At 34.4% G+C, this 15517-nt stretch overlaps 1 protein-coding gene across 2 annotated transcripts in view; it reads left to right on the top strand.

Annotated features, from left to right (window-relative positions):
• The window catches only part of METTL15 (methyltransferase 15, mitochondrial 12S rRNA N4-cytidine), a 195703-nt gene extending 180782 nt beyond the window's left edge, over nt 1–14921 (top strand). Inside the window, exon 6 of one of the 2 annotated variants that reach the window (XM_065882712.1) lies at nt 14476–14921. In XM_065882712.1, the coding sequence (XP_065738784.1) occupies nt 14476–14921 (446 nt within the window). The remainder of the gene's footprint in view (nt 1–14475) is intronic. The other variant, XM_065882713.1, reaches the window with a different exon arrangement.
• The last annotated feature ends 596 nt before the right edge of the window (nt 14922–15517 follow it).

The raw sequence follows: 15517 nt of genomic DNA on the forward strand, positions 1-15517 counted from the left end.
CCTTTCTCCCCCTTTTTTTCATCAGTTAAAGAACTCTAAAGATGGGCTGGCTACCAGCTCATTCAAGGTGAATCAAATCTCATTAACCAGGTGACAAGTTAGCCCTCACACAATAAGCTTGGATTTTGAAAAGAGAATGTGGGTTATTGTTAAAAATAATATAAATTATTATTGTTGAATGAAGATTTCTGTTGCCTAATTATTATTATTCAGTGAAATGTTTTAGAGACAGAATCATGGCAATGATGTTGAAGGTAGTACAATTTCTTATTTAAAAAAAAAAGTATGTGAACATTTATGTAAAGTCCACTGGGAAGCTAATCTCTAGATTAAGATCTAGAGTCCTATGTGCTTCAGACCTATCTCAGAATTTGAAGCTGAGAATGATAATCTAGCAGGTAGGATTTATAAGTTGTTGACTTCATCTCTGTACTCTTTAGATGGAAAATGGACTTTGATGACAGACTTAAATTAACAAGCCAGTAGGCTGCATTGCTGTATTGCTTACCTGTTTGCTTTATTAGTCAGGGTTCATGTCTCTTCATTCTGTTGTGTCACTGAGTAATGGAAACAGAAATTCATTTTGGAATTATACAAAAACTTGGATTCAAATTTTAGCCCTGCTGTTTACTAGATGTGTGAAATTGGACAAGTTACATAATCATTCCAATCCTCTTTAAGATAAGGATAATGCTTCCTAATTTATAAGATTGCTGTGATGATTAGAAATTACATTTTAAAACTACCTACCCCTGTGCTAGGCATATGATAGAATTTGACAAAAGCTAATCAATATGAAGAATTTACCTTATCTAGTTGTTGATAGAATCTTCTTCACAAATACATGTAAAAATAATTAAAATTCATGATCATGGAAAAAATGTAAAATTTTCTTTGTTATAAAAGCATTCCCGGGGCTTCCCTGGTGGCGCAGTGGTTGGGGGTCCGCCTGCCGATGCAGAGGGCGCAGGTTCATGCCCTGGTCCGGGAGGATCCCACGTGCTGCGGAGTGGCTGGGCCCGTGAGCCGTGGCCGCTGGGCCTGCGCGTCCAGAGCCTGTGCTCTGCAGCGGGAGGGGCCACAACAGTGAGGGGCCCGCGTACTGCAAAAACAATAAAAATAAAAAACAAAAAAAATAAAAGCATTCCCATTTATGTCATACAACATTAAGAAATTCAAGTGAAAACTTTAAAAACTTGTAATACCACTCTACCACCATAGCACACATATAATTTTGCATTTTATTTTTATTTATTATTGCATTTTTTGAGTTGAAATGGTTGAAAGGATATAATTTTGGAGTTCATTCACTTAGTGTTTTATCATGTTACTCATTTTTTGATCAGTATACTAAGTATCAGTAAGAAATACCATAATTTATTTAATCATATCATCATTATTAGATATTTGGCTTACCTCCTAGTGGAGGCTATTATTGAAAGCTATATAATTAATAAATGCTTTTATGCATATTTAAGGGATTTTGGAGCTGATAGGGGTATTTCCTTTATAGGCTAAATCCCCTAGGTGAGATTAATGGCATATATATATGCCTTTAGTCCTTGAAACATTGTTTTTCAGAATGAACATACATTCTTCTATAAACCAGTAGTCTTCACTGGACATTATCCAAAGCACTGCTCCTAGAACAATTTAGTAGGATACAGCAGGCAGAAAAATAAAAGATGAGTGGGGGGGAGGGGTTCACTATTAGATTGGGATATGGTAGGGAGAAAAAGGAGATACTTACAATCTATGATTTAATTAAAATCCATGTGCTATAGGCCTTTGGATAAATTGATCATCTATTCTTTAATTCAGTAAGACAGTCTATTAGTCTTTCATCAAGCCTGTTATGAGAAAAATGAGAAAACACATAATCCCTGCCTTTTGGAGTAACACACGATCCTGACTTCTGGAAGCTTATATTTCAGTGGGAGAAATATTTAAGTTTTAATTTTTTTAAAATAATTTCAATATAGTTGAGAAGTGTTCCATTGCAGGTTAAGTATGCTACAGGAGGGCAAACAACTTTACCTTGGAGCATGAGGATTAATTATGTGTATGTGCTGACCTCCCAAGAAAAAGAGGGCATTGTTAAATATCTTTTCCTGTTACCATCTCCCAGCTCTGGAAAATGTGACTGGCCCAACTGAGAGTAGTACTGTATGCCCTATAGACTATTCCTAAAGGTTCAAATGTATCTTATTATGGGTCTTTAATATGCTGGAACCTCCTGCTTAGACTGCTTTGTGTTCACAGTATCTGGCAAATAGTCCTCAATCCTGGTTTGAAGATGCAATAAGTAAATTTAATGTTGACTACCTAAATAGGTAATAGGAATCATGATTCATTTTGAGCTACCCCATCTATGCTAAGCATTTTAAGACACAGGTAGTGTAGAATTAGCTTCACTGAAAAATAATGTGAGAAAAATATCAATCCTTTAATTTGATATTCTTTTAATTTAATTCTGAGCCATCTTTTTAATTTCATCTCAGTAGGTAATGTTCCTTGTTACCTTTTTTGTTCAAGCCTACAACTCGATGTTTTCCCTATTGTAGGAGGATTTGTAAATCTCAACCACCCAGAGTGAGATCATGTTGTCATCAGACTTAACCTGGTAGGAGTTGGGGATTAGATGAAACTCTGAAGAAGTTTCAAAAGAACCTCACTGAGTAAAGCCAATTTTATCCAGAACCACTGAAGTTTACAGATTTTAATTAACAATTTGAAATTTGTAATATTACTCGAATTTCAGATGGGTGAGAATTTAACCCTACATTAAAGGAGCCCAGGCAAAAGGACACAGAGACTTATTAAATATGATGGAAATTTGACAGATGAATGCTGACAAACAGGTGCAAGAGCTGAATTAATTTTTAAGCCCTACCACTGAGGAGGAATTGCAGTGCATCACGTTGACAGCCACAGCACATTGCTAATTTCATTCACAAGCTTAAAAATCTCAATATATTTGAACATGTGAATGTATTAAATTTTAAAAAGTGTAAGTAGCATAAGGGTATCCCAGAACTAAAAATGATAATTTCTCTCTGGGACCTCAAGTTATTTATCTAGCCAGAAGCATGGTGTTTTTTATGAATGAAATCTATCTTACTGCTTCCACATACAAATTGTGTTCTATTATTATATATAGTGCAGCCTGTTACTAAGCAAGCTTTTCTCTCTCTTTTATTTTTTAATATGAAATTCCTTGTGAGTCAGAGGAAGACTGAATATTCACTGCTATAGTTTCCAACTTCTGCTGTCGTGCGTAAAGGGGGTTTTTAACCAACGTTTCTGATGGTGCTAAGTGGTGATATTCCTGGAGATAAATAAAAATATAACAAACCAAAACTAGATAAATGCAGGGCCTTGTTTGGTGGTATTATTAAAGATGGTAAGTTGTAAGCCGAAAACTCAGTAAACTCAATATGTTTTCACCAGGAATTTACCTACTTTGGAGTCCCTGGTATATTTGAGCCTTTGATAGAAGCCCTGCAGTGTCTCCACATAAATCTGCATGTATATACAAAATCTTACAGAGATTTCAGGGATTTTATGAATTTCCACATTCAGAATACCATTTATGGTACATCTTGATCTTTATCTGGGACTGGAAGAATATCTCTTATTTAGTGGATTCTCCCCTTTGCCACCTACTGTGCACCAGGCCCTAGACCTGGGACTGGGGATATAAGGAAAATAAGAAAAGGTTTCTGGATCCTTTCTGACCCACCTCCTAGAGTAATGGAAATAAAAACAAAAATAAACAAATGGGACCTAATGAAACTTCAAAGCTTTTGCACAGCAAAGGAAACCATAATCAAGACCAAAAGACAACCCTCAGAATGGGAGAAAACATTTGCAAATGAAGCAACTGACAAAGGATTAATCTCCAAAATTTACAAACAGCTCATGCAGCTCAATAACAAAAAAACAAACAACCCCATCCAAAAATGGGCAGAAGACCTAAATGGACATTTCTCCAAAGAAGATATACAGAATGCCAACAAACACATGAAAGAATGCTCAACATCATTAATCATTAGAGAAATGCAAGTCAAAACTACAATGAGATATCATCTCACACCAGTCAGAATGGCCATCATCAAAAAATCTAGAAACAATAAATGCTGGAGAGGGTGTGGAGAAAAGGGGACACTCTTGCACTGCTGGTGGGAATGTGAATTGGTTCAGCCACTATGGAGAACAGTATGGAGGTTCCTTAAAAAACTACAAATAGAATTACCATATGACCCAGCAATACCACTACTGGGCATATACCCTGAGAAAACCAAAATTCAAAAAGAGTCATGTACCAAAATGTTCATTGCAGCTCTATTTACAATAGCCCGGAGATGGAAACAACCTAAGCGCCCATCATCAGATGAATGGATAAAGAAGATGTGGCACATATACACAATGGAATATTACTCAGCCTTAAAAAGAAATGAAATTGAGCTATTTGTAATGAGATGGATAGACCTAGAATCTGTCATACAGAGTGAAGTAAGTCAGAAAGAAAAAGACAAATACCGTATGCTAACACATATATATGGAATTTAAGGGAAAAAAATGTCATGAAGAACCTAGGGGTAAGACAGGAATAAAGACGCAGACCTACTGGAGAACGGACTTGAGGATATGGGGAGGGGGAAGGGTGAGTTTTGACAGGGCGAGAGAGAGTCATGGACATATACACACTAACAAACGTAGTAAGGTAGATAGCTAGGGGGAAGCAGGCGCAAGGCACAGGGATATTAGCTCGGTGCTTTGTGACAGCCTGGAGGGGTGGGATGGGGAGAGTGGGAGGGAGGGAGACGCAAGAGGGAAGACATATGGGAACATATGTATATGTATAGCTGATTCACTTTGTTATAAAGCAGAAACTAACACACCATTGTAAAGCAATTATACCACAATAAAGATGTTTAAAATAAATAAAATAAAATAAAATAAAAAGAAAAGGTTTCTGGACTACTTACAGCCTAGTAGGGGCTAGTAGGTAAATAGTATAGAGTAGTAAATAGTTTGATAAAAATATCTATTAAAAGGTCATTGCAAAAGCTTCCTGGAGAAGATTGCACCTTAGTGAGTATTAAGGATGAGTAGACATAAACTGTAAGAGGGCAAAGGGCATTCTAGACTGAGAATGAGAGCAAGGAGCACTGCCCTGTCATTGGTAAAATTGTGTATTTACAAGAAATGCATAATAACAAATGTATGGAAAAATCAGTCTTCTTTCAACATTTTTCAAGAAGCTTTAAAGAAAAAAAATAAAAGTATCTGGGTTTAATTTCCCAAGATTTCAGCCATCTGAGCCCTTAATTCCTAATTGTACACAAGCTTGTCCCCTCATTTTGCTTAGCTGGAGAATATTAAGTATTCATTTTTAGAACATAAAAAAACTGTAAAGGGCTCCCTTCTTAGGGAGTCAGGAAAAGCCCAGTATGTACTGCATTGGATGAGTCTAGATTCCTAATCAAAAACATGTAATCAGTACCTGCCCAAAAGTCTTTTTATAATGGCAGCAGTAGCAACTGTTTCTTTTTTAAACCCACTATCAAGAAAGCTGATGAAAAAGAGACAAATGCACAGTCTAATAACCTGAGCCAACAATATATTATTTTCAATGGAACGAAAAGGACAAAAGCCAAAGGTATTCATTACTGTTCCCAGGGTAAGAGATCAGGGCAGTTGCTGCCTTCACCACATGTGCAGTCTTTAGGCTTGACAATGCACATCTCCCCAAGGGAAATGTGGAAAGAAAGCCAAACTCTTGCAACTTGATGCAAAGTGATTTGGGTTCCATTACAACATCTCTCAGTAAAAGGCTATTCAGGCTTAGAGTAAAGATTCCACACTCATTTTCTCCCAGAAAATGAGATTGTTATATAAACACCAGACATGGAATCAGAGCTTCTGGAAATCGATCTAAACCATGTGATTTCATCTTAACTTCCTTAAATTCTAATCAGGAAAAAGGAGGTGAGATAGTTTAGTGAACACACAACCTTAAAATTGTTACCTTGTTTTGGGCACACTTAAAAACTCAAGAACATCCTAAGGAAATTTTTAAAATTACAAACCTATATAATAATATTGGGGTTTTTGTTTTTTTCTGTTTAGATGAACTAATGCTGATCTGGGCTTCCCTGAATGTGTTTCTCAGATGAACTCGCCAGAAATGTCATGCCTTTCTTCTGGGAAAGTTAGGCTCATTCAGTATTTGAAAAAAGGGGATGTTAGGGTACACTTCACGTTAAAAGAATCTTGAGTTCCCATTTGACTCCTGTGAACTTGAGAAGATACATTTTACACCTTAGTTTTTGACCTTTAAATGGAAATAAGGATATTTACTTCTTACCTCTCAGGGTTATTATAGGGATTTAACGATGTAATTAAGATATTTGGAAAGTTATTAACACAAAACCTATTTTCAATATTTTCCAAAGTGTGTTACCCAGCAAATGAGTTCTATGGAATAAATAGTTGTTATTAAAAATTAAAAGTTCTGTTTCAAAAAGTTTGGACATGCTAGGTAAACAAAGTTAAATGGTTGCCTTCAGAGCTTTACCATGCTAATGGGTATTGTGTGTCTCCAAAAGAGGAGTATAGCGTGCTGCGTTTCTCAGACTTATAACAGACACATTGGTGTTTGGTTGGGGTTGCAAGTGCTATAGTTTACAAGATCACTGTTCTGCAGAAGAGTAGTTTGGAAAATGCTGTCTATATGAGGGCCAAAGATACCTTCCCCCTCCCTGTCCACTCTCCCTCCCCCTCCCTTAATAGTATGTACAATCCTTCTTTATAACCCTCTTCCCAATATTTATTTATTTATCATTCTCTTCTTTGGGTTTGAATTTCTTGAGGACAAGGACTATGTCTTCATAAACATTTTAATCCCCAGTGTTTACTACATCGTACATAATAAATATTGGCTAAGTGAATGATGCTGTAATTACTGATATACATCATTCAAGATGTAATTACTGGGTTTTTTTGGAGCTGTGAAAACAATGGGCCTGGTTTAAAATGACTCCAAATATATTTTATCCTTGTGGAACTGTGCCTAAGAAAGCAGATAACCTGTACAGAAAAATGTTCCATGAGAACTAAAGCAAAGAAATAAAAAAAGAACAGAGAAAGAATATTATGTTCTTAGAATGCCATAATACAAGTTGTGTAATTAGGTGGCAAGAGGAATCTAGGAGTGTAATTATGGAAAATAATCTCCTGGACAGGTGAGTGCAATCTGGATGGTTAGGTTAATGAAATTAGGGTTTTAATTCTTAGCATCAGTTATTATAAGTCAAGGTCAAACTGGAAAAAATTTTTTTTAATGATTTCTCATTCCTATGCCATGCTAAGTCTTCATACTTTTAAGGCCTAAATACTGCTTAGTAAACTTAGAGGTATGCCATTAATTTGTACATAAGGAAAATTTTAACTTCATTCTGGATGCTGAGGTGTTTTAGTCTGATGCCTAAATCCAATAAGCATTACTCAGATGCTTCAGGGGTTTTCAGCAGCCCTCTATCCTACCTACTGTGCTGTTAGTTCAGGATGAAAATAAAATTAGTTTGGCAGAACCTCAAATTAACCTATCAAATCCCCTCATCACTTATTCCATTTTACAACTGAGAATAATAAATAAATGTGTGAATGACATTCATAAAGTGACTACTTTATGCCAAGTGTGCACTAGGTGCTCCTGAATATTTTCTTTATTTGATTTTCAGAATAATCCTGTGAGAAGTGTTATCACCTCATCTTCTAGGGGGGAAACAAACTCAGAAGTTGTGCTATTGCCCCACATCAAACAGCCATAAAAATGTAAAAGATCTTATACTGAGCCTAGTCTCTCCTTTCTAAAGTTTAGCCCTATTTCTGTTACATCATGTCATCTTAATATAATATTATCATTTCGTATGCTTTTCCATAGGGATGGTTAAAATGTGTATGTATAAACACAGTACTTACAAATAGCCTGACCAAGACTTAAGTGAAGACAACTACTCAACTTTAATGAAGGACATGTAAAATATTAATGGAAATACTGTTTCTTGGATGGATTGTTTGATATGATAATGTAAATTTTTCCAGATCAGTTTAGAAATTTACTGTAATTCCAATCAAAATGTTTATCATTATATACTTTATTATTTCTAAATTTAATTTGGAATAATAAATGAATGAAGATACACAAAAAAATTTTGAAAAGAAAGATAATGGCATGGGAAAGGGGGACTTACTCCACCTGATAGCAAAATGTACTGGAAAATTTTTAAAAGCAGTAATAATCTGGTATTAGCAGAAAAATAGAGAAATACATCAGTGCAACACAATTGAGAATCCAGAAGCAGATTCATATCTAAAAATGTAGCATACGATCAAAGCAGTACTTCAAATGAGTAGGGAAATAACATACTATTTCATAAATAAGGCAATTAGCGATGTGGTTTTTAAAAACTAAAGTTAGATCCCTACTTCATACTATACTAAAAATTAAACTTCTCGTGGATCAAATATTTAAATGTAAGAAATAAAACCAGAAATATACCAGAAAAACATAGACTTGGTTATATCTAAAATCTTGGGGTGAGGAAAGCCTTCCTAAACTTGACAAAATCTAAAAGACATGAAAAATTTCTTTATAGCAGAAAATTCTAAATTTTTATATAGCAGAAAAAAATCTACAAAGTAAAAAGACAGTCACAATCCAGGAAAAATATTTGTAACTATATATGAGAGGAAAATGCTTTATATCTTTACTTTATAAATAGTTCTGCCAAATCAATAAAGAAAAAAGCAACATCACATTAAGGGTTTGTTCAAGCAATTCATAGCTAAAATCAAATGGTTATTAGATTTGAGAGGATGCCCACTTCTACTAATTGCCAAAGAAATGCAAATTAAAACAACTATAAGCTCTCATTTGCCTACTATTAGACTAGTCAAAGTTACAAAAAGTAATAGTTTCCAGTACTAGTTGAGTACGTGGGGAGGTGGACTCTCTCAAATACTATTGGTGGAAGTAAACTGGTACAATCTATTTAGACAGTAAATTTAGAAGCATTGATTCAAATTTAAATGGGCATGAACAGCCTTTGACCTAACACTAATTCTACAGGCATAGTATCACAAGTTCACATACAGTTAAAGTATTTTTCCCAGATTGTGACTTTTTACTTTGTAGAGGTTTTCTGCCATGTAGAATTTTTTAAAATGTGCAGTTCACATGTTTACTGCAGCATTTTTTTGTGATAGTAAAAATAGAAAACATCCCAAATATTCCTGCTGTGGTGGCAATATGAGCTCCACCAAAGTAGAGACTGCCTCTACCTTAATTACCGTTCCCAGTTAGCTGGTACTGTTCTTGACAGTATAAACATTTGTTAAATGAACAAACAAAATGGACTATAATGTGTCTATACAACTGAAATTATTTTTAAAAGTAAGGTAATTAAACAAGTTGCAGATATTGTACAGATCATTCCCTTTTTACAAATATATATATGTATGCATGTACATACATTTATATACAAGTGTCATATGTATCTATTAAGAAAAAAGTTAGAAAGTATACCTCTTGATTGCCTCTTAGGGTGGAATTTAAGGAGAAGTGACATTAACATTTTACTGCATATACTACAGATAATATATCTTTTTGCTTTTGTTCTTGTTGTTTTAGCAATGGCTATGTTTATAACTTTAAAGTACAAATACAATCATTCTTTCAATCTACTAACTCTTCTTGCTGTAAAAGATTTATAGCAGTTAACAAAGCCTCTGTTTTCACTGAGTGTATATTCTAGTGGAGGAAGACAGATGGTAAACAAATAAATATTATCCCTGATAAGGTATTATGAAGAAAAAATAAAACCATGTAAGGGGACTCCAGTGACAGGGTGCTATTTTTCTTTTCTAATTCTGCAGTGTTTGAGAAGAGACCTGAGTGAGGTAAGGAGTAACCCATCCAGGTATATATAGGCAGATAGATATTCTTGGTATAGGTCAAAGGACTCAGGAAGAACACGCCATGAATTAGTTAAGATTACAGAGCTCAAGATCAGGAGATGAGTTCAGAGAAATGGGGGTGGTGAGAAGCAGAAATTGTATATAACATAGGGACATTTGGCCAAGGTAAGAAGAACTTCAGTTCCTATTTCATGTGATAGGAAGATACTAGAGGTTTTGAACCGTGGAATGACATCCAATTTTTGTACACAAAAGATCTGTCTGATGACTGTGTGGAAAAGATGATGATGGCTTGGAGTAGGGTGAGACAGGCAAGCAAACTAGTAATCACAGTAGTGTGATAAGTGTTATGTGAAGAGTCAAGCACACCTCTTCCCACTTAGAACTAATATACATTGGCCTGGTGTGAAGTAAATCTGTTGATGGACTATAAACCAGAAAAAGGAGATTTTCTCTCAGTACCAAACCAAATGACCCAAACTGTGATTGAGTCCATATTTTGTCTTACCTGCTCTCTGCCTTAATCAAATGAATTAGACATACAAGACTTTGTGATTAAGCTCAGGAAATGGAAAAACAGAGAGACCAGTTTCTATTTCTGATAACAGGATGTGGGAGATGAGAAAGCAGTGAAGGATTGCAAAACAGCCAGCTACTCAGAGTCAGGGAGCATGTATCACTAATATTTTTCTTCCTATGGCCTAAATCAGATTCCAGCTCATAGGTAGGCATTGGTTCTGGTATAGTTTTTGAATCTTTTTTCCAGATGACCTGTAGGCAAATGTTCCTACCTAGTCTATGCATACCTAAGAACTCTGTGGCAGAGTTGCTCTCTGACCAGTGACTTTCACAAGGAAACCCTTTTTTGCTACCTCAGAGGCACAAGACGTTTACTGATTGTCTTTAAAGTTTCCAATTCAGACAACGAATCTTGCTTAATTCTTGATAGCAGTATTGTCTTTTCTTATATTCTTGTCTGTTTGTAACAATGCCAGTTGATGTTTTGTTTTTACTACTTTAATTTTCATTGCCATATGCTATTTTATGTACTTTTGTTTCTGTATTTCATTTTACACAATCTGCATTGTTAACCTCTCTTCCCATAAATTACAAACACAAAAGTGCCAGTAAAAAGGAAGGGAGGATATGTGCCTTTCATCCCCAGAGCAGCACCAAAAAGCTGCACGAAACACGTTGTCCATTGCAGTCCCTTGTCATCTCTCTAAAAATGGAACTTGAGGAGGCTGACAGAACCACACCTAGAAATCCTTCCCAAGAAATCCAGGGGACATAGTCCATATTAGAATTCCCTAAACAAAAGTAAGAAAGCCCCAGAAGGAAATCTTCATGGAATGTAGTTATCCTATTATCTCAGTATCATCCATTCCTAAATATAAACAAAAGCTCTTATTTTCTTTCTCCATGATATGATATTGACAAGGCCTAATTAGACCTTATAAAGACAAGCTTATCTGGTCACAGTGGTGTTAATTTGTGAGCTCCAGATTCATAGTGTGGATGTACTTAATGTGAACATGAATTATATAAACTTGACATTGCATAATATAAAATGTTAATAAAGTCTCACTTTATGTGAATACTTTGAAATAAAAACAGATTTCTTCAATTAAAAAAATCAGTCAGGAATCTCATAGTTTCATAACTAGCTGGCTGAATGAATTATAAACTATAATTATAGCAGAGGAGGGTGCCATTTTAGCTGGTAAACAGAAATGCCCACCATACTTTGTCATGTCAAATGAACCAATGCTGTTGTTTATATTAGAATTTCTATGGGGATTTCAGACATTACTTTGTTATTTTAACATTTCCTATTTGTATTAGCTTTAAAAAACATTTAAAGATAATATCAAGGAAGTGTTAATTAAGCTCTCTGCTTTTCTATCATTTCATCAATTTAGTTAACACATACCCAGGCATGGCTAATTCAGGGTGCTATGTTAAAAACCACATCCTCAAATATATATCTTTGAAATGTGATAAAATGCAAAGAAAACTAAGCAGTTACCATGTTGAGCCATGGTTTTAATTTCTACAAAATATTAGAGATGATAAGAAAAACAATTTTTTAAGCCTTAAAGCAAAAATATCCTACAGTATTTGTTGATCCATATGCTCCATGAATGTTTACCTCCTATTTTACATTAAAATCCATATACATTAAAATGTATTTTATATTACATTTCTCCTTTGAAAAAATTAGCATTGAATTAGGCAAGGTTTGAATCACATAAGGACTTCAGGAATGCAACCTTCTTGAAGCGTTCTGTAAATCCAAGCTCTAAATTGTGAATAGTTGCATGTTTGTTCAGATCCTTAGAATGTTTCGAAATACATTGCCCAGTGACCAAAACTCTTTCCCAGAAAATGGAGAAATTGAATAGCAAAGGGAAAGAAGTTGACCTCCCTCCTCAGCTTTGATTTTGGCATTTTGTTTCTGAGAGACCTGGTTGTTGGAAGATAAATTCCCTAATGTCTAACGTTTTCCAGCCTTTCAGCAAAGTAGATTTTGTAGAGGAAGAGTGAACCATAACAGTGATTTGGTTAACGTCAGGCTGCCGAGTTCTCAGCTCTATGGTACAGGTAAAATATTATTTCTCACCTGCTCTGATCCAGTTTCCTAAGAAGATTAATCAGATGTGTCTTAATGTACTTTACTACCAGAGCTACAGATTATTAAATGTGAACTGTTATTAAATTGTGAGATTCCCTTATATGTGCTGAATAAGAGAGGTTTGTGAGATATATGTTTTATGGTTTTAGTGTTTACTCTTAGGTCCATGATCCATTTTGAATTAATTTTTGTGTGTGGTGTGGAGTAAGGGTTGAAGTTCATTTTATTTTGTACAAATAATCACTTTCATTGAAAATCTGTTCTTTCTCCATTGAATTAACTTGACATTTTGGTCAAAACATAATTGCCTATATAAATGTGGGTCATTTTTCTGAAGCATGTAAATTTTTGGAACTATGTTATTTGGTGCATATGCATTTGTAATTGTATCTTCCTGCTGTCTTGATCATTTTTCTCATAGTAAATGTTTATTTTGCGGTCTAGCAATTCTTCTTTTTAAAAGTTTATTTTGTCTAATGGTAGTATAGTCTCTCTGGGTTTTTTTTTTGCTTAATCTCTACATGGTATACTTTTTCACAGCCTCTTGGTTACTTTTATTTGTGTTTTTATATTTAATGTGCATTTCTGCAGACAATGTATAATTAGGTCTTGCTAGTTTTCAGTCAGTCTCTACATTTTTATTAGAGTGTTTAGTACCCTTACATTTAATGTGATTATTTTTATATTTGGATTTATTGTCTGCCATTTTGCTATTTGTCTTCTCTTTGTCTCATTTTTATTTTCCTGTTCTGCCTTCTTTTGTGTTAAACAATATTTTGTGGATTCATTTTATTATTATTTTATTCACTTATTAGCTTTATTTCTTTGCATTATTTTTTGTTATTGCTCTAGGGACCACAATGTGCAACTTTAACTTCCAGGAAAATATAGGAACCTTGTACTAGTGTAGTTTCATTTACACACTCTCATCCTTTGTGCTGTTGCTATCATATACAATACATATCTATATCTATATTATAAAACCAAGAATGTTATATTATAATTTTACTTAGAGTCTTGCCTTTTAAAGAAATTAAGAATGACGGAAAGACAGTCCTGTCTTTTAAGAAATTAAGAGAATTATTTCCTATCTTCATATCATATCACTCATATTTTCATTACCCTCTCTCTATCCAAGTTATCACCTGATGTTATTTTATTTCAGCCTGAAGTATTTCCTTTTGCATTTCTTAAATTTAGAGCTGTTAGCAATGAATTTTCTCATTTTTAAATTCATTTGAAAATGTCTTTGAACCTTTAATTCTGAAGAATCGTTTTAAAATAGCTTTCTTGGAAGACAGGGTTTTTTTCCTCAACAATTTGAATGTTATTCCAGTATCTTATAGACTCCATTATCCTAATGAGAGATTAGCTGTTAATCATATTTTTGTTCTCCTATGTAATATATTGTTTTTCTGTGTTATATTCAAGATTTTTCTTATTATCTTCAGCTTGTAGTAGTTTGATCATGATGCATCTAGGTGCAGTTTTCTTTGTTTATTCTATTTGAGGTCCATTGAATTTTTTGTAGCTGAGAGTTAATATTTTTCATCAAAGTTAGGAAGGTTTTCATTATTATTTCTTCAAATATTTGTTCACCCTTTTCTCTTTCTCTGCTCTTGTTTGACTCCATTTACCCTTAAGAGTTCTGAAATATGTTTCTGACAGAATAGTTTTAAACTTTGATGGAAGGCTTGGAAATAAAATGGAGAAGTGTGGATGAAATGACACAGTTTTCTAAGGAAACTTAGTTCCTTAAATATACACACAACACAACCCAGTAAATTTACAGTGGAAAATACTAATGTTACCTATTTGTCCTCTTTTCCTGTTTTTACAAAATCTGTTTGTAGGTGCATTTCCTCCATCTGCTACTTATGCACGAAAAGACTTGCTACAACGATCTACCCATATCGCTACCAAGACTTTCCAAGCTTTTCGCATATTTGTGAACAATGAACTCAATGAACTTTACACAGGACTGAAGACAGCTCAGAAGTTTCTGAGACCTGGTGGTCGCCTGGTTGCCCTCTCCTTCCATTCACTGGAGGATCGCATCATCAAACGATTCCTGCTTGGGATAAGCATGACACAAAGGTTTAACCTAAGTGCTAGACAGAAGGTTATACAAAAATCACAGTTGGGTTCAGATCATGAAAACACGGAAGGAGTCTCTATAGGAAGGGCCCCTTTAATGTGGAAAGTGATGCATAAGAAGGTACTTACTCCGGCAGATCAAGATGTACAAAATAACCCCAGAGGACGCTCAGCCAAGCTTAGAGCAGCTATCAAATTATGAGAAAGTTATCATCATCTGATTCTTCAAGTTCTTCCTCACAGTTTCTCGTGTAATATTCCTGAACAGCCTAATATAAGAAAGTGTGGGATATATAGAGATATGTACTATATATGTGTGGAAATAGGGGGTATTTAGCATTTTTTTCTCAAAAAGAAAATGTAGGAAATATTAGCATGACACAGATAGCTCAATTCAAGATGCAGCAGTGTCTCAAAACTGGAAAAATTGTTTATCCTAGCATTATATTTGACTTTTGAAATGCAGTCCTTTCTCTAACCGGGAAATTTTTTTAGAAAGAAGAAGAAGAAGAAGACAATACGTGTATTTACTTAACTATGTAAGTTCAAGCTGTCAAAAGAGAGATTATAATTATATCTGCATGCCCAAATTCTGAATTTAGATATTCAGATTTGCAACAGACTGTCTATAACTCAAATAATTAATAATCATCATAAAATGAATTTTAATTTTCCTACTTGGGAATAATTAATTACTACTATAGCTTTCTCAAATATAGATACTATGAAAATTTAAAATATTCAAGTATTATTTTAAAAATGCATTATACTGATAAATTTCATTACTGAAATTACAGT

Source organism: Phocoena phocoena, chromosome 8, assembly GCF_963924675.1.
Source record: "Phocoena phocoena chromosome 8, mPhoPho1.1, whole genome shotgun sequence".
Classification (NCBI taxonomy): domain Eukaryota; kingdom Metazoa; phylum Chordata; class Mammalia; order Artiodactyla; family Phocoenidae; genus Phocoena; species Phocoena phocoena.